Genomic DNA, 20,837 nt, shown 5'->3' on the forward strand with positions numbered 1-20,837 from the left:
ACGTCCCGGTTCCTTGGTTAAAATAGCAATTTCTCACGATTTACAAATAGTTGGAAACATTTGGGATATTGTAAGACTGGCCTAGTGGTTTCTGGATATTTTACTGCAAAAATCCTACATAGTTCACCTTTAATGAATAGGCCCAGACAGATTTCATCCTAATAGGGATACCTGCACTGAATCGCCAATTTCACATGTATTTTGTGTATTTTCAAAATACAAAATACTGTATTTGTATTTAAATAAATTTTTCCACACAGTATTTTGTATTTAAATAAATTTTTCCACACAGTATTTTGTATTTGTATTTTAAATACATTTCCATGTATTTATGCCCATCTCTGCCGACGACATATACAGAGTTTCGTAATGATAAGCTAATGAGTTCTTAAAATACAGCATTTTTCATATCTGAAAAATAGCGCTGTTCCGAAACACTGCATGTAGCCTCAGGTCATGCTTATGATGACATGTACCAAGTTTGGTCTGAATACACTAAAGCGTTGTGGAGATATAGTCTCATGTCCTTCGCTGAATTCAATCGCACGTTATTCAAAAACGGTTGAGTTTGATCAAAAAGCTTATGATAATCTTTTGCCAGCATGGCCTATAGATGATCTGATTTGAGTCTGGTTTATTGATCTGATCTGACTGAAAGTCGGATAAACCGTCTAGGTAGGAGGAGTTCGTAAAAGTAGTTTTTTTGGCGGGAAAATTTGCTAGGAAAATTTTCACTACTGGAATTTTCTTTCTCACCCTTAAAGGGATAGTTCACCCAAAAAATGAAAATCCTGTCATCATTTACTCATCCTCAAGTTGTTCCAAACCTGTATACATTTCTTTGTTCTGCTGCGCACAAAGGAAGATATTTGGAAGAATGTTTGTAACCAAGCAGATCCAAGCAACCATTGACTACCATAATAGGGGAAAAAATACTATGGTAGTCGATGGTTGCTTGGATCTGCTTGGTTACAAACATTCTTCCAAATATCTTCCTTTGTGTTCAGCAGAACAAAGAAATTTATACAGGTTTGGAGCAACTTGAGGGTGAGTAAATGATAACAGAATTTAAATTTTTGTGTGAACTATCCCTTTAAAGTTAGAAACTTAATTAACAGAAATTGAGATAGAAAATCCAAATTTGTGACGGTACTCTATCTGTGTGCCAAATTTCACAACTTTTTACCATACGGTTCTATTGGCTGCCTGCCACACACTTCCATAGCGGTGGAAGAAGAAGTGGAAACAATAACAACAGTTTCCTTTGAAAAAACATTCCCACAGTAGTGTTAAATATATGAGGCAGTCTAATTTTGAAACATGATGGAAATCATTAAAATCTTAAAACACATAGGCATTGTTTAAACAAATATGTTTTAACTGAACTATCCCATTTTATAATTATGCTAAGCTCTAAAATATTTTAATGGGTAGAAATTGTGAGTAAAATATATTTCAAAAAACCTTATTCTTAATCCATATCTAGTAAATCAAAAATAACTGAAAAAGTCATGTAAATGCATTGGCTAAAAAAAGAGTGAGATAGCTGAAGAACAGCACTTAAAATGTCTAGAATCATGAAATTAAATTACTCTCACTTTAATTATAGTTATTTTAGTTACTTATTTAAATCTATGGACACTCCTAGTATCTGATAAAGAACGTTTTGAAAACAATGCTTTGGTATTGCAGTATTTATTGTGCAATGGAGTCTTTTTTATAGATAGTTCACAAAACTTAAAACCATTACCCATTCCCATCCTGTATTACTTTCTTTCTTCTGTGGAACGCAATAGAAAATATTTTGAATTTTTTATCCATGCAATGAAAGTCAATGGGGTCCAAAACATGTATTTCATTTTATGCATAAAACAGTTTAAATATTCTTCAAAATATATTTGTTTAGCAGAAGAAATTAAGTCAAATAATGACTTTCATTCTCTATGAACTATCCCAAAACTGGGGTTTTGGAAAATTTGAAAATAAAATGCTCAGACTCAGATTCAGACTCAGCTTTATTGTTCCATTCAGGAAAATTATTGCAGCAAGGTGCCAGAGCACTAACCACCACATCCATGTACATATCAAATAAACTATTTCATCCATAAAATCATACATTATAAACAATAAAATTGCCCCAAACACACATTAAAACACCATACTCTATTCTTAATTCATACACTATGTATACTAAGTACACTCTCCTCCTTAGTTATTTTTGTCCTGCTTACAGGCACTCTAAAACTATTATGAAAAATGTCAGAAGGTTCAGTCTGCTCAACACCAATGATTTTCCCTGCTAACTTTACAAGGCTACTTTACCAGTTTGTGTTAGTCAAACTTAGAATACCACATCATGCCACAATACAAAAGGAAAGGACAGATTCAATAAATTGTTTGTTAAACAGTATCATCATAGGACATGCAAGCTCTAGTTAGAACCTTTTACAAACAGCCAAAACATTGAGTTGGAAGCTCAACTTATTGTCAATAACCACCCCCAAGTATTTGTGAGTGTCGACTCAATGTTCAATTTCAATGTCCACTCCAAACCTTTAATTGTTGGTTTTTCCAAGTGTCGGAACAAACTATTTAACATAGTACGGTTGGCATTCTCAACACCCCTGCCCTGACCAAATGCAAACTGCAAAGGATCAACCCTATCTTTGGACTGCTGTTAAATTTCTCCCTTAACTACTTTTTCAAAACACTTCTTAAGTAACTAATAGCTATCGGCCTAAAATAATTGAGATTCCTTGAAGCCCCAGGAACTAAAATAGATTTTCTTCCAAATTTCAGGGACTCTTTATAACTTGAGGGAAAATATAATGAAATGTCTCACACAATGTATGCAACACCCTTCCTCCAATATTACCTGGACCGGGACTTATTAGTGTAAATACACTGGAAAAGACCTTTAAAGGGGTCATTAACTGTGTTTTTTTTTATTTTTTTTATTTTATGATGTTTCCTGGGGTGCACTTATAATGTTAGAATGCTTTTTACATCAAAAATTGTTACAATTTATAAATAAAAGGCATTTTTAGCCTTCTGCTCTGAACACTCTGTTTTAAGGGGTGTGTCCGCTGGGAGACGTCAGTGTAAACACCCACTGCTATGATTGGCTAACGTCTTTCCATTTGATATATTATTACTCTCTCTTTTAGCGTTTTTACTATTACAGCTCTCATGGTTAACTAATCGTGAAAAGTGTTGCATTACATTTAGATCTATGTCATTATATTTAGATCTATGGCATTATATGAAGATCGTGGCATGAAAGGTTGCAGTGATGATCATTGTAGCCGATCACACACATGTTGAGCGCATGAAAGCAGCGATCTTGTCATTGCAACTCAGTTTCTGTACACTAACGCATGCTTTCATCTTCACTGACAGTGCAAACGTGGTATAGTTAAGAGATTTGTTGAATAAAACGGGAGTCACATCACTGATAAACTCTCCTGTTTGATTGACAGCTCCAGTGCGCGCTGCTCAAACGATTGCGAAGGGAGCTTTCTTTGATCGCTTTCTTTATAGAATGTAATCACCGTTAAATAACAGATTATTTTCATCATACTAAGAGAAACAACGCAAGTTGATGTTTAGTCACTGGTTTGATTTACTGACACACAAAGAACATCTGACAATCACTGCAAAATATTTTGTAATCCTCACTGCATGTTTATCTGCTTTAACCCCTCTGGCCTATGTTACATGCGTAAATCGGTGGGCGGGGCTAAACAGGCAGTGATGAAGTAGACGTTGATCTTCTTCTGTTGAGGCGGTGTTTCACCACACCATGACGTCAAGATGTGGCATATTCTGAAATTGATCGTTTGCTGGGCCTGGTGTCTATTAAAGCTTTTCTTTGACTAACAAGGAAGTTTTCAGCTCTGAATCTTACAGGATATTCTTATATTACCATTATCTTTTTTAAATCAAAAGCTCAAAGGAAAGTTGATTTCTCAATTCATGACCCCTTTAACCCTTTGCACACTGACATTTAAGGCTTGACTGCTTGTAATCTTTTGTTTTAAAACTATATCTGATATAAAATCACCATCAGCATCAAAACTTAAAATGGGTTCAGCTCATCAGCAAACTTCTTTGAACTAAACCCATTTAGTTTAATATCTAGCCCTACCTTTGCTTCATACCTTGCCAGGTCGATCTTAAATTATTACCACTTAATTATTTCTCAATTTTATCCTCATATTTTGTTTATTTCTTATTCAATTGAACTGCCTTTTTCAATTCGCTAACTGCATTCAGATCACCCTATTTAAATGCTGCCTGCTTTCTGTGCAGAAGGTCTTTTGTTTGGTTTGAGATCCATGGTTTATTATTTGGAAAATCTATAACCGTTTTGTTAGAAATAATCATATCTGTATATAAATCACACACCACTTCAGTGAGTTTGCCAATATTTTCTGATGCAGCTTGGAAAACAGCCCTGTAAGGCCAATGAGCTGACAAAGACAAAGAACAAAACGGTTATTCAAATTACATTAAAATAGAAATGTTAACGCAACAGTGATATATTTTAATTTAAAGTAAATAGGCTACTGTTCTGTCTGGTCAGTCTGTTTCCAATGTATACAAAAATAAAAGCTTCAATATAGACAAAGTCAAACATGACACAGCATCTCATTTAATCTGGGCTTTGGTCTTGGATCAATAGCATTAGGAGATACACAGTCAGTAACAACCTCAAACCCAATACAGCATATGACCTTCAGTGTCCTGGAAAACTTTTTCTTTTTCTACTCAAACAAACTTGTTATGAGCATCTTTAGTTAGAGACTTTAATAACTCTTAACATGCTCCATTGTTATCACTAAACAAAAGCGAAGACACTGGCGAACAGAGCAGGACACAGAAACTTGTCTATCGATTTCTGCCCGAGAAACTCTCTAATGGTCCTTTGGCATTAAAAAAACTCCCCACACATATATGGTCCTCAGGCCTCGCAATGACCCGCTTGATCAATGTGGCCGGCGCACAATAATTCATTACCCTCTCGGTCAGACGAGTGCTCCACATTCTTCGAGGCTTGTATTGAACTCTTAAGCCATGATAACGCCTGCTGCTCTTTTCTTTCATTAGAGACGACATACTTTCTTTAGTCCCTCCACAGCAACCGGACTGGCAGAATGTATCCGTGTGCTGGTCCGAAGCGGAATGGCCTTTATGATGTCATAATTGGTTATTGGGTAAGGTTGGTGATATGACTGTAGAGCTGCTCAGTGAAGGCCTGCAGCGAGAAGCGCTGCTGTACCCGCTCTCTGCCAGCCTGCCCCATGCGCTGCTTGAGTTTAAGGTCTGTAACAAACTTCTGCATTGCTTCGGAAAAGCACTCAGGGATGGGTTCGCAGAGGAAGCCTGTTTCGTCATGGGCCACAGACTCAAGCGGTCCACCCGAGTTAACTGCAATAACGGGGCAACGCGAGTACATGGCTTCAATGGGTACAATGCCAAAATGTTCATTGCTGGGAGTGTACAGTACACAAATGCTGCTGTGCAGCAAAGACAGTTTCTGTTTGTCTGAAAAAGAGCGCAGAAAGGTGACGTGGTCCTCCAGGCCAAGAGAGGCCACTAGTGAGCGCAGCTCTTCGTAGTGCTCTACATTCTCAACCACGCGTTCATCGTAACCCCCCGCCATTACGAGGTGCACGCGCTCCCATTCCCCTGTAGACAGACGCTCCTTCAGGGCTGCTAACGCTTGCAGCGCCAACGGCAGGTTCTTTTTGCGTTCATAGCGGTTGATTGACAGAAAGAGGAAGCTCCGCCCTTCAGGGAGCAGCCCGCTGAGGTCCTCTACTTCATCATTGAAAGCTGCCGAGTTCAGAGAGGGATAAAGGACGTCGGTGTGGATCTCGGCTAGTTTGGGGAACGTCTGTTTGAAGACTCTTGCAGTGAACTGGCTGTTGACCAAAATTTGATCGGCCATGCCTGTGGTTAGTTCCTCAAACCAGTCGATGGGGCCGCGATATAGGCGCTTTAGAGCAGAGCGCCGCTGAGTCAGTAGTTGGTCAGGGAAATGACAGTAGAATAGGACTTTCTTCCTGTGACGTGCCAAACGCAAAAAAGGAATGCATGCTGAAACCTGAAAATAGGAGATAAAATTAAACCTGGTGGTTTTGATGAGAACCAAAGACTTTAGATATACAAAGATGGTGGACTCATATTACTTATGAATCGGAGAAAGTGTAGTGCTCAATATAGTGGAATAAGTCCTGCTTCTAAATAAATAAAAAGAAACAATCGGCAATTCGTAAAGTCCCCATGTCATTGCAGCCGCCGTTAGAGACTCGCACTTAGGACTGCATATGCACATTGGCTGGTCTAGCTTGTAAAATAAGCAATTTTAAACGCTATTTGAGTATAAGAAACAACATTTATGGGACAGTTCATGTCAGATTTTGTTGCTGGTTTGAAATGCGTTATTTAAATGCGAGTTCAGAAAGCAGTTTTTGAGATTGTAGGTAGGTAGGACTTGGGCTGCATCCAAAATCGCACACTCTCTTGAGTAAGTACTTATTTTGAGTAAAGTATGTTCTATATATAGTAAGAATGTGTGTAGTATGAATGTCCACTCCCATTGCCTAATGGGATAGCAGTGTCCAGCATATGCACACTTCACGATCTCGCCAGAAGAAATGGGTCATTTGGGTAGTATTTGCCTACTCTTTTATGAGTACTGTGAATTCGGACATACTTCTTTTGTCACATCCTGTTCTTTGCCTACTAAATAGTAGGAAAGTATGCGATTTCGGGTGCAGCCTTGGTCTTGGATGCACGAAATAGCTGCCCGGAGGTATTGCAAATATGACTGCAGAGTGAACAGACTTTCCTTGAAAGGGATTTTCAAGGAACGGAAGAACGGAATACTCAATTCTCTGGAATACTCAATTCTGACTGGCTAATCACAGCACTGTGTGGTCAAATGTTTCTCTATAATGACCACAACATTTTATTTGACCATTGTCTACAGTGTCTAGTTTCTGTCTCTTGGCTTTTCTATTGCAACACCAAAGTCATGGGTTTGATTCCCAGGGAATGCATGAAGTCATTATTTCAAAATAAATCTCTTTAAGTGAAACAAGACTCTCCTCTTTATCTTTGTCTTCTGTTGGTTTTAATTTTGTGATGACTAATTATTACTTCCTGGTTCAAATATTCATATGTGGTTTTTATATCATATTCATTTATGATTTTTTTATGGCATGTTCAGTTCCCAAACAACTTAAAGTTATGTATAAGCTAAATATTTTCATTTAACATTAACATTAGTAACAATGAATGATATGTATTTATGAAACATAGTGGAGTAAAAAGTCACATATTATGCAACATACTGAAATCTATAAAATAAAATGTATGACAAACGTATTATCTTTGCAACTAACTGAAATAATCAGGTTTAAGATGAAGTACTAAAATTACTAAAACTGAAATAAAAATAAATTGAAGCTAATTAGAAATATAAAAAATATATTACCAAAACTTAGACTGAAAACATAAAAATAAAAAGGTATTTAAAAAAATTAATACTATACATAGACAATACAAATATTAACACTGATAATTAGTTGTTAGTTTTAGTAGCATCAGTAGTTACCTGATCACAGAAAACAACATCGAACTCCTCCCCACTAAAAAGCACAAGATAAAGAGTCAGGTAGATCATGCGCAGGTATGCACAGAGAGCATGGAAATAACCAAACACGCTGGTGGGCAGCCAGTCGCCCACACACACCACGGGCAGGTCAGGTGAGAGAGTCTCAGAGAAGCAGTGCTGGGGGTCGTAGTGTGCCGTCCAGATCTGAACGTTGCAGCCACGAGATCGCAGAGCTACAGCTGCATCCACCACCAGACGCTCTGCTCCACCTATACCCAGATCAGGGTGCAGGAACACCACCCGAGCCATCCTGTCCTGACCAGAACCTGTTCAGTCAAATGAGTTACACCTCATTTTTCAGCTCAACACAAAGCAACTAGATTTTTCAGTTTCTGCTTTCTAGAAAACTTAGTAATTATTACACATATTTGCTTAGCTATGAAAATGGGAATATACAGATTTTTACACAGCTATTTATAAATACTATAACCCAATTCTCACTCTGATGATTCATCGAATCACATCTTAATCTTTAATACATTAACCCCCGGTTTCACAGACAATGCTTAAACTAATCCTAGACTAAAATGCATGTTTGAGCCGTTTTAACTGAAAGAATCTTGCACTGACAAATCTTAAAATATGTCAGTGGCATTGTTTTGTCTCAAGATGCACACCAGCAATGTTTTTTTCTTGGGCACGTTAATAAAAGTTACTTAAATGTCCTAATTGAACTAAGGCCTAATCCTGGCTTAGTCTAAGCCCTGTCTGTGAAACCGGGCCTAAGTATCTCATGTCTCTGTGTTGTTGCAACAAGCCAGGGCGCGCACACGTCTCTGTGCACGTTCACGTGTCTATGACACTGTCACTGGGACTTATCTGTCATAAACTCTAATACCTTCTTTTATTATAATTACAGTCCTACATCATTAAAATCTATAAACAAGCGCGACATGCCACACCAGAATTGGGAAAGCACCGATATTTATGTATATAAAATATATCATATATATAGTACATCTAGATAGACTAAATACCCTGCTAACGTTACATACTAAGTAGTAACAACATTGCACAGAGCACATTAAATGTAATCTTTTCTTTACACTAACTTAAATTGTGCTTACAGTAAAATGTTTAAAAACACGCAGACGAGAAACCGCTTACCTTTACCCACGTCTGTCTGTATGAATGATCAAATATGGCTCAAAGTTCGCGATTTGGTGAAACTGGCTTCCTGTTTGAGCCAAAATGTCTGCCCTACTCTGTACACATCATCAGTTACACGTGACACGTCACCGCACTCTGTCCTCCCGCCTTTGAGTTTTCACAAAATACATTTTGAAGCTAAGCTGCATTCGCTGATTTTATTTACCTTCATTATGGTGTGTTTTAACGTTTTCTATCAAATTACGTTTACAAAAGCATCCAAATTGCGTTTAAAGTAACACGCAGGATCAAAGTTCCGGTCAGGCGCTCCGCTGGCTCATATGAGGGTCCTTTCGATGGCTGTCGTGGCCTTCTCAGCGATACGTCATCAATAGTCTTTCTCTTGTAGTTGTCTGGATCGGCTGGAGTTCAGTTAGAGAGGCAGTCATCTCGATTCATTTTTTACCCGCAGTCTCCTGAAACATACACTATTAAACAAAATGGTAAGTTTCTTAATGCAGTTTTTCCGTAGCTGTGTAGATTTATAACACATGTGTTGCCCGCATTTACAGTTATATCTGGATTGCTAGCTGTCTAGCCTGTCATGCTCTGTAATAACGTACCGTTATTAGAATAGTCAAGTTAGTTCTGCCATGTAATTGCTTAGTAGCTTATCAAATGTGAGTTTCAATTACTAGAAGTAGGGTTTTGAATAGTATTTCTCGTGCCAGAAGATTCATATGCAGTTTGTTGGGTTGGTTTGCACACTAGCTGCAATCACCGCATTTGTTTGGGAGACGTGGCTCTTTTGGACCCCCCACACCAGCTCTTCAGTCTAAATCTGGCCCACTCTTTTAGTATGAATGCTAACTTGTACTATTAAGTCTATGTGGCATTATCTCACTATTATCTAGAATTGAACATTTGGTGATCTATATCTTTTAATAAGAATTTGTGCTCTTATATGAGTTATATAGTGTATCTTGATGGAATACATAAGCCATTTAAGGTACCTGCTATAGCATGATTTAACGTATTGTAGCATGGCATGCCTTAAAGATGGAAATGAAAGTTTCCGCTGGTGCCAGAAGACATAAAATTAAGTCCTTTATTTGTCTGTCATTTCAGCCTGGACCCGCATCTAGTGCAACAAATGTTGGGGCCTCCAGCCGTTCCCCGAGTAAGACCGTGGCCCCACGCACTGCCGGCACCTCAGCCAGACAGAGGTAAGCACCGACCTTACAACAGTTTTGTTTGTGCCTTAATTTTTTAATTTTTAGGTTTTCAAGGGATCCAGGGATCCCCCAGAAGGTTCTAAGGGGTCCCCAGAAAAGGTGGATAAAGACAACCAAACATTCTAAATGTTTCTCTCCTTTCTTGCCGTGTACATACTTTCCAGAATTGTATATGTTTGCTTTGTATCTTTCTAATGAGTTTGTCTCACTATAGTTCCCTTTATCTTGCTCACTGAACCCCTTTAAGGCAATATTCTTAACGCAGTACGTAAGATGCTTGCATACATTTATTGTGAAAGTTACGTATACAAAATTTTAAGTTGAAAATATTGTTCTTCAGGTTTATACATCCAACACGTACAGCCAATTGTATTTATAATGTCACGCTTGCTATTTATCTAACAGTTTTAATGTTTTTTCATATATAAAAATATAAAGATGGGTTTTAGGAAGGTGGTCCCTCATAAAAGATTCATCATATTTGGGGGTCCTTGGCATCATAAAGTTTGAAAACCCCTGCCTTAGGGCCCGTCCACACGGAGACGCGGATCACTGTATATGTATACATTTTTTATCGTATTGGCGTTTCGTCCACGCGGATCCGGCGTTTTGGGAGACTGAAACCGGGTCCTAAAGAGGATAAATCTGAAAACGACACCCTTGCGGTTTCGTGTATACGGCCAATCCGTATATTTTGTGAAACGATGATGTCATCACACCACGTCCTGCGCAGGGAAGACTTGAAGGAATACAACTATGGGCACTGGGCATGCGCACATCAATACTGCGTTGTTTAATTACTGTATTTGCATTATTGTAAGGGTATGTTTAGGGTTGGGATAGGTGTATTTGTTAATAAAACACATCTGGTAAGTAGCAAATTTATTTATTGTTATTTTATTGTGAGATTTTACCTCACCTCCGACTGTTGCCGTACCCCTTCTAGCCACAACTCTTCTTCTCCGTTTTTAGTGTATTTCTGTGGCAGAATGACAGTGCCACATACTGGCCTGGCATGTATGCTACATCGTTTTGAGCCGTTTTCATGCTCTCGTGTGTACGCTGATATTTCTTGAAACGAGAAAAAAAAAAAAGATCGGATAGGGAAAGTTCTGGCTTCGTGTGGACATGGCCTTAATGCACCAAGCTGGATCAAAGAGCTTTCTTGGGGTGCTTTGACATCTCTAGTTCGGTTCATTTGGTCCGAAACAAGGGCAAACAATTATACAGTGTAGAATTTTTCAGCTTTTTTTGGTTCCTTTTCACACCACACTGATTGCTTTGGTCCGAACCAGTTGAAACGAACCAAAATGCAGTCACATGACAACATCCACATCACTCATTGGCCATAGCGTATTTCCTAAACTGCGACTGCGCGGGCTGGTTTTGTCCCTGGCTGTAATCTATTACATTGTTTGTATACACCACAATATGCAAACAATACATTTCTATAATGAAGCGCGGATGCGGCTTGAAAACAACGTTCTAATGCACTGCAAACAGCGAGCGTGCAACGCTTGTCATTTCAAGCGAAGATCGCGCTGTTCTTGTGAGTTTTCGAAAGTTGGGACCTAATATGGTCATCAGACCAAATTCCTATGAGGCTCCATACCTCCTCACTACTCCAAGTTTGTCCGCGAGCTGCCATGCTAAAGTGCAAACTGTCAACAAACACTTCCTCATCACATAATGCACAGTGCAGCTAACTACGGCAGCTGGTTTAGTCCAAAAATGATCAGTCATTTTTGCAGTTGGGTCTGTTCGAGGTCGGATCACGTTCTCACCACAAACAAACCGCTCCAGAGTTCGTTTGAAAGCGCACCGAGACCACCTCTTCAAGGAGGTCTCTGTACGCTTGTTTGGTGCGCACCCGAGTGCAGTTTCTGCTTTCACACCTGACCAAAGGGGAAAACGAACTCTAGTATGATTCAACCGAACTAAATGAACTGTGATTTTGATCAGCGGAACTGAGTGATATTTTTTATTTGTACCTCTTTAAGTCACCGTTGAAAATCATTAGGCTCTATTCAATGTTTATCTTGTTCATTTGTCATAATCAGGGTATGATTTAGTTGCTCACTGAACTGATAGTCAGGCTCTAGTTGGTTGGCATTTAATTCAATTTGAGTGTTTGATAATATCTGATGCTTTCATTTGTCTTGTATATTAAAGCATATTTTCTTATTGTCGAATCCCTCAGGAAAGCCCCTAGCAGTGGCGCACGCAGCGGAGGCAGATCCACAGCATCAGCTGGCACAGGAGGGATGTGGCGCTTTTACACTGAGGACTCACCGGGACTTAAAGTGTGAGTACTCACTCACACAGAAGAATTTAGAACTCTTTCTACTCAAAGAGAGAGTAAAATATATAATATTACACACGTTTTATTCATCAAAGGATCCTGAAAAATGTTTTCCAAAGAAATATTAAGCAGCACAACTTCAGCTTTGCAATCACAGGAATAAATTATATTTTAAAATCTATAGTTGTTGGCGCAGAGTAGAGCTGCAACTAACGATTATTTTTTCTGTCGACTAATCTAACGATTATTTTTCCGGATTAATCTTATGATTCTTTTTTACTGATTATTGTATTTCAAAGAGGGTAGTGAATTTGTAGATTATTTTAACATGAAATCAATGAATGATGACAATATTAATTGTATTTCAGGAAGGGTTGTGTACATAGTATGCCATTTTATAATGAAATATATGAACACAAGAAGCTTTTTAAACATAATCTATAATGATACTATTCATCATAAAATGTATACAGAGTAGGCCTAATTAGGAAAAGTTGTTTACTATAGTAGTTGAGTATGATTTACTTATTGATTTGTGTCAATAGTAAACGAAAATGCACTTTTGTTTATCTGCAAAAGGTTCACATACAGGAGCTTTCAGCATAGTTTTAATATAGTATAACTAGTCGTCTATTTTGAAGATACATGTGCATAAACAACTACTAAAGCTGCCAGAAGTTTTTGTCCAAACTTCAAAGACACATTTAAATGATTAAAGCTAGAGGCATATCTTAACTTTAATGTTACTTTAATCATGCAAACTACCTATATACAGCATGTTATTATGCATATGTGTTTAGGACAGAGGGGAACCAGGTCGCATTAACAGGAGATATATGCAGCCCATAATAAATAAAAGCACGAGACGTACTGGGGTCGGAGAAGCACCCCGGAAAATGTGACCGTCTGTTGCAATACACGCGCCACGGTTCAGCTGCGCGAGAGAACCATGGAGAGAACACTGGCAGCAGGGTTGCCAGGTTTTCACAACAAAACCCACCCATTCGTTACGCAAAACTATCCCAAAACAAGCCCAATCGCGTTCCGGGGAGGTTCTCTGGTAAGCAGAACCGTGTTTGGGGGTTCTCTGGTAAACATCGCGTTTGGGGGGTTAAATATGTGTTTTTTTTGCAGGGCTGCCTGCTAGAATTCTCATTCCCGGGGCTAAATATAACATAGTTGGGATCGCTTCAACCCGCGGACATGAGACACAGCCCGCGGCAACAGTGTAGAAGTAGCCCAATTCCGCGGAAAAAAACGGGACTTGGCAACACTGATTGGCAGTGTGAAAGCTCCCGCTCTCCACGCGCACAGCTCCTGCTCTGCCACCGCGTGCAGTGTGAAACCGGCATTACAGAGCGAACAAAGCACAGTTTTATTCGGCTTCTGTTTAAAGTACTCCCACACTTTTGAATGTCGCGGCCTGGCTTTATATGATAAATTATCATTTTCACTATGCCCGGGAGCAGAAGCTGCCATTATTCTAGATCTTCTGTTCCATTCTAGAACGTAAATAATGTGCCGTCGACGCATTTCACGCACGTCGACGTATTTTCGTAGTCGGTCATCGACGTCGACGCGTCGTTGCAGCCCTAGCGCAGAGCCTCGTAGGCAGCACGCCAACATATACGTTGTTGCGCTTCGGACGACCCAAGTTTGAGTTGTGGACCTTTCCCGATCCCGTCCCCCTCTCTCTCTCCCACCTTGGTTCCTGTCCACTCTGTACTATTCTATCATAATAAAGGCAAAAATTACCAAAAATAAATAAATCTACAAAACCAAGAAAAAGAAAACCGATACTATAAATTGTAATATTTTACAGTAGTACTGTATTTTTGATAAAATAAATGCAGCCTTGGTGAACATAAGAGACTTCTTAAAAATAAAAACATAAATATATGGTATAATGTACTTGGATAACACAATTTTTTAAAAATTACATTTATTTGTTTAGCAGAGGTTTTCCTAATAAACTATTGTATAAATAGTGCTGTAAGTACTGTTGGGGTAACATTATTTATTATTATTCAGTGATTCAAATATATAGTTGGTTTGTATTTTAAAATAGACTGCAGAAATTAAGCAATTTGAGAACAAATCGTTAAGGGTTTTATCGTAATATTAGAGAACGGATATGTAATATTCGCAAAGTCTTTAATTTTCTTTTTTTATTGCTAATTATGATTTTAAAGTCATAACAGTAAAACCACTAGCTAGGAAATCATGCTAGACATTATTTTTATTGCTTTTATTTAAGGACAAAATAAAAACGGTTTTGATTTGAGGTGCTTAATGTGCAAAGAACCAACACAGACGCTCATTTTTAATTCATCCCCTCAGCTCAACAGGAAGTGACACGAAAGGGACGGGTTCTGAGAGGTTTAGCATTTATAAGGATAAACATGAAATTTTAACGACAGGAAATTGGCCTCATGGGCTCAACCTCCGTCTTTATTTGATGTCTCCCCTGCCGTTTCCCCTCCTACAGCTGTGTACGTGTGTGCCTGTATTTACAGCCATTCTCTCAACGCAACTAACTTCTGTTATAGTGTGTTCACCTACAGCAATTTCTCCTTTTTAAAGAGCGGTTCTAGATTTCTAATGTTACAGCTGTTTATCCGTATGTACGAATAAGCCGAGCATGTCAGAATGGCTATGAGTGTGCGTGGTTACAGTGGCTGTATTTACAGTCAAGAGTCTCTTAGAGTAAGAGAGTCTGGAGTTATGTGTGTGAAGTATTTTTCACTCTTTAGATTTTGTGTGTGTGTGTCTGTGTTTTGAGCTTAATTAAAGTTCAGTTGGAAAAGGTCACATCAATTAAAGCCTGAGGGGTGGGCCTTCAGTCGGCATGGTTACACCGCTGCCTAGCGACTCAGGGGATGGTCAGTTCCTGCTTTAATAAAGCCCCACATTTTCCATCTAGCTCGTTAACAGTATCCTACTCGCCAGCATTTAGAATCCTAATTACACTGTCCTCTATCACATGATCAAGACGAGCAGTCCTGATTGGCCCACAGGGAGGAAGTTTGTGCCAAACTTTTTATTTAAACTCCTCTCGTATTGTAATCAAGGATCTTCTGAAATTTGAGAATTAGTTACTGAGTTTAGTTTGTCTATCCTCCACAAGGGGTCCTTGTCCGATTAAAAAAAAAAAAAAAAAAAAAAAAAAAAACATAAATAAAAGAAAAAGAGATCTGGCAGTAATGCATCTATTTCTTTTCCCCCCTTCTTGCAGTGGTCCAGTACCTGTTTTGGTGATGAGTCTTCTCTTCATCGCATCTGTATTCATGCTGCACATCTGGGGAAAGTACACACGCTCCTAAACCTGCTTGACCTTTGGACTCTGACCCTGAAGCCTGCCGCCAAATCTTAAGCCATTGGACTTGGACCAAACTCTGACCATCAACACATTTTCTTTATTAACCTCCATTTCAAGGGGTTTTCACCCCCATTCAAGTTTACCCAGCCACTACAACCATTTGATAATTTAAAAACCCTCAGCTTCCTCCTCCCACCATCTTTATTTTTTTTTTTTGTTAAACCTTTGTACAAACTAATATGTAAAATTGTACAATAAAATGCTGTAAAACATTTGTTACCATTGTTTTTTTCATCTTCAGTTGGGTCTGATTTGCAACACAGGGCATAATTAGCATATCTTCAGTCTGTGGGATAAGAAGTGGTTGTATGCAAATGTGCATTCCAGGCGTGCTGTTACTGTGCAAGTTGGTTCGGCTCCAACAGTCTCTGAATGTGACGTAAGAGGTGTGCTATTATCCCAATTCCATTGAGCCTGCAGTCATGTCCTATCAACACTAAATCAAGCGTCCCTGTGCAAAAACTAAATCTTGCCCTGCCCAGTTCACACAATTCTATACAAAGGTCATTTAAAAAAAAAAAAAGTCTTTAAGTAGTGTAAAAAAATTTTTAACCGTGTGATAGGTGGCTTTGCCTTTAAATAACACATCACACATTCCTAATCTGTTGTGAATAGGTAGTTTTCTTTTTTTTTGTTATAGAAATGCACCCCAGAAAATCTGTAACGGAATAGTTTCACTTCTGAGCTATTTATATGATATTTTATGAAAATGGACAGGTTTAACTTTCAGCCTGTAATGGAGGGGACTGAGTTGAAGCTGGACATAAATAAGGAGTTGAGTTCTGTTTGAAGGAAAACCAAGGTAAGGGGGTATTAACATTGTAGTGATTAGTATAATTTTAAAATGCATGCTATATGAATTCATGAGGGACTCCATATGGCTTAACTTATGGCTGAAAGATAAATCTGCAGTAGCCTCAGTTTAACAGAAACTATCTTCATTTGAAAAAAAAGGTTTAAGCATTTCTTACAACACTGAGATACGTGTTCATCAAACATCTACATAAAATATTCGGTTTTTGTATATTTAGTGATCTACAGGGTATAAAGAACCTGGTATGTGGCATGTTCCTAGCAAGCTAATTCATGTAATTTACCTTAGTTCACGGCATATCACATTTGCAAAAGGAATAGTTCACACACAATTTAATATCCATCACAATTTCTATTCTAGATTGTGCTACATTGTTTTTGCCGATAATATCCACAAATACACTTAAAACTGAAGATTGTTACCGCGTATTCCTACCGAACGTCAATCATAATCTTCACCCGAGAACATAAACATTCGCCTGTAGGAGGCGCTGTGACACACTCTTACAAGTTAAACAGCCTCTCTCTCTCTGTGTGTGTGTGTGTGTGTGTGTGTGTGTGAGAGTTTGAGCCTGTGTTCTTCATTATTCATGTCCTAACTGAGAGTAAGGTTTCCCTCTGGTTCATTTTAATCCCAACAGCTAACAACACACTCCGAATTATTCAGCATCATCTTAAAAATGGATCCACATGGGCAAGGAGGGGTGCATTTGAGTGTGTGTTTTGATTGTTGTCTACTGGGCTCTATGTGCTACTTTAGGCTGAGATCCAGTGTTTATGACAACTGCAATGTCTGCTCAGATACAAAAAAGAGTGATTATAATGTAAACGGCCAGCAAATTTAAAGAACACCATGTCCATTCTAAGGTAGCTACTTGAGATTTTGTAATATTTCGATTTAAAAAATAATTTCATTTATTGTATTTGGTCATATGTTGCACCATTAGTGTATTTATGTACATATTTATTTTGGCACGGATATGCGTCCATTAGCATATTCAAGGACTAGAGGAAGTCACACTGAAAGGTTTTTAAATTTCTTTGAAATTTGAAAACGTGTTTGGGTGAGCGTGCTCACACCTCGAGATTCAGAGTTTTTTCTGTTCATTTATTTTTCTTTTCTTTTTCTTTTTTCTTGTAACCATTTCCTGAGCTCTAACCACTGCCTGTGTAGAGGGACAGCCCCGGAGAAAACACACTCACAGATATCACCAACAACAGCTGCATGCAGAAGCTCATGCTTTCATACACACAGTTTTAAAAGGCCACATGGCTCATTTTCTATGCAGATAGGCCTACCTTTCTTTCTCTTTCTTTCTCTCTTTCTTTCTCTCTCTCTTTCTTTCTTTCTTCCTTTCTTTCTTTCATTCTTTCTTTCTTTCTTTCTTTCACATATAAACAGACTTTATTTTTCCTCAGAGGACACACTGTCACACTTCACCCCTGTACTTCAGTGATATCACTTTCAAAACATTCTCTGTATCAGTTTTTTTTTTACTTGTTATAATTAAATATAGAATAAATATATTTTTGAGATAAAGGGGAAACCAGAAGTGGAGTGGATCTGTTTGGAAACCCCAGGTTGGCAGCGGCAAGTCAAGGTGGAAATGCAGGTTTAGCTCACTTTCAGAGGATGTGGTTCAGGAAAGAGTGCAGTTTGTCCCCACCCCCAAAAGTTGGTATGGTGGACCCTTCCACTTGAGGAAATTCGGTGTAAAACTGGAACAAGAAAGTTGGTCAGGTTTAAACGGGGTCCAAAACATTTTGTGATCCGATGACTCAAACCACATTGAAACGCACATTACGACATCGCATTTGTAGTGTAAATGTTAATGTGTTGTTGATTAAAAGTCCACCTACTCAACTGTCAGTCATCTATTGTGTAAAATGGTTTTGAACATTGACGGTAATATATAAAATTTGGCAAAACACACACATATTTCTGGAATGCCAGAGATGGATGATCTGGTCACTTTGCACCGTCAAAACGAAACACGATTCATAGCCTACTTTGCATATTTCAGTAGTTATTTGAAGTACAGGTGAATCGCATTCACATGCACAGCAACCCAGGCGTCACACATTACAGCAGCATCTGTGCCATGTCATTGTCATACTACGATAGGCCTACATGTGAAATAAAAACTGACAAGTGAGGTTTGTCTTCTTGAAAGAGAAATTTAGTATGAGGACGAGCGTAATAGCCCGGAGGTGATGACAGTGACATTTGCATAAGTAGAACAAGAGATAGTGCAGTGCAAGCCACTCCTTGTCTGTGGGAAGTGAGCCTCCTGCATTCTTACATCTTTTCAAATGACTTAACATGAACTTCACCGTGATCGGTACCAAGGAGTTTCACTGTTCTTAAGAATTTTATAATAGCCTAATCCCAGATTTGTTACCCTAAATATTCACGTCTGCTTACATGAGATTGTTAAAACTGTTTCCTGTATGTTAAAACATTTATCAAATGTCATTGAATAAGTATCCGATCTAGAGATACAAATTACATTTTCTTCAAACTTTCACTAGGCTGTATCTCATTTCTAGAATAACTAAATGCCTGTAATAACTAATAAATATAAAACAGTTTTTTTTTCAAATTATTTTCTAGAATGCTTGGCATGGTGATTACATCAAAATTGTGGACAGTGAATGATTTGTTAAAAAAAATTGCAAATAATCGCTAAATGAAAATATGATGTTTAGGTTATTTGGAAAAGTAGACCGAAAAAGTACAATTTTGAAACTTTTCTTATACATTTACAGTGAAGGAAATCTTAAAATGTCAGAAAATTTAAAATTTCAACACTTAAAATGAAAATAAAATTTTTAAATTTTCATGTATCGCTTACAGTGCTATAGCATCCTTTAAAAGTCGAAACGTTTTCATGCAAGTATTTTGTCCCTATTTTGTCCTCTAATTGAAGAATCGCCCATATAACAGAGACTTTGTGGTTATGACACCTTCACCCATTTATGGTTGAGACCGAATCTGTGATAAGTGTTTAAAGTCAAAAAGAAAGCTGATTGGTGGCCTCCTTTAGTAATCTGTCTCTTTGATCTGTGTGCCTCTGATGTTTGGGTGTATTTCTGTTTCGGTCTCTGTCTCTGTCCATTTGTACCTCGTGTGCACTGTGTGTGTGTGTGTGTGTGTGTGTGTGTGTGTGTATGTGTCTGGCAGTGTAACTGGGCGTATGGCTCAATGAGTTTGAGCCGTATTGGAATTGCCTACTCTCCTCAGGGAGCCAGAGCGGACAACTGGTGTGGAATGGCGGGAGAAGAGCAGCAGCTTCAGGATGGTAGTGTGTGTGTGTAGGGAAGCGTGCTAGTAGAGTGCCTGGTTTTAATGGATCATATGGTTGATAAAGCGTGGAATGGAGAGACAGCCGCTATCGATCCTACACTAAGGCTATGCACCAATGCTATACTGAGGTCCTTTGAGACACAAACGCATACAAACACAGAGAGGGACACTATGTGTCATTGCTGACATTGCTTATATATAATGACAGAAATCTTTCTTCACTTTGACATTTTGATATGGTCGTAACTGAATATTCAGTTCAGTGAGTCAGATGCTGATTCAGTTAAGCGAAGGTTTCGTCATACTGATTTAAACTGATAACTTCCCGTCTTTTTAAACGAATTGTCTGAACTATTCACTAAAAGAGCCGGCTCATAAGAGTCATTTGTTCATGAAGCAGACTATATTATTGATTCATTAAAATGTATTTATCAGTTTTGGCCCTGTCTGACCAGGGCCCTTAGAGTCATTCTCCTAGTCTTTCCACCTGTACAGCACCCTTGAACACAATTTCATGGCAATTTGCAACAATTTTATGTTTTGGCGAATTGGTGGCTAATTCGTATGAATTTGTATATAGCCAATAATACATTGAATGGATCAAAATGATCCATTTTTCTTTTATGCCAAAAATCATTAGGATATTAAGTAAAGATCATGTTCCATGAAGATATTTAGTCAATTTCCTACCATAAATGTATCAAAAAGGTATTATTATTAGTAATATGCATTGCTAAGGACTTAATTTGGACAACTTTAAAGGCGATTTTCTGAATATTTATACTTTTTTGCACCCTCAGATTCCAGATTTTCAAATAATTATATCTTGGCCAAATATTGTCCTGTCCTAACAAACCATACCTCAATGGAAATATTTATTCAGCTTTCAGATGCTGTATAAATCTCAATTTATGACTGATTTTGTGGTCCAGGGTTACATTTAGGATATGATTAGACCTAGAACAACTTTTACCATTCTTATTTTTTTCTTTATTCCCTTAAATCCCTTTTAATCATTTAATTATTCA

At 38.2% G+C, this 20,837-nt stretch overlaps 2 protein-coding genes across 2 annotated transcripts; one reads left to right on the forward strand and one right to left on the reverse strand.

Moving 5' to 3' along the window:
• Window positions 1-1,682: 1,682 nt before the first annotated feature.
• Window positions 1,683-8,891, reverse strand: alg2 (ALG2 alpha-1,3/1,6-mannosyltransferase). The gene is made up of 3 exons (XM_079838000.1): window positions 8,792-8,891; window positions 7,625-7,950; window positions 1,683-6,109 (listed from the first exon to the last, which is right to left on the reverse strand). The coding sequence occupies exons 2-3, from the start codon at window positions 7,931-7,933 to the stop codon at window positions 5,210-5,212; spliced, it is 1,209 nt and encodes a 402-aa protein (XP_079694126.1). The 5' UTR covers window positions 7,934-7,950; window positions 8,792-8,891; the 3' UTR covers window positions 1,683-5,209.
• A 268-nt stretch (window positions 8,892-9,159) lies between these two features.
• On the forward strand, window positions 9,160-15,903 carry sec61b (SEC61 translocon subunit beta). The gene is made up of 4 exons (XM_079837249.1): window positions 9,160-9,276; window positions 9,902-9,999; window positions 12,209-12,313; window positions 15,546-15,903. Exons 1-4 carry the CDS (start codon window positions 9,274-9,276, stop codon window positions 15,631-15,633), a joined length of 294 nt encoding a protein of 97 aa, XP_079693375.1. The 5' UTR covers window positions 9,160-9,273; the 3' UTR covers window positions 15,634-15,903.
• Window positions 15,904-20,837: the final 4,934 nt, after the last annotated feature.

This window comes from Gobio gobio (genome assembly GCF_949357685.1).
Source record: "Gobio gobio genome assembly, chromosome: 15".
Lineage (NCBI taxonomy): Eukaryota > Metazoa > Chordata > Actinopteri > Cypriniformes > Gobionidae > Gobio > Gobio gobio.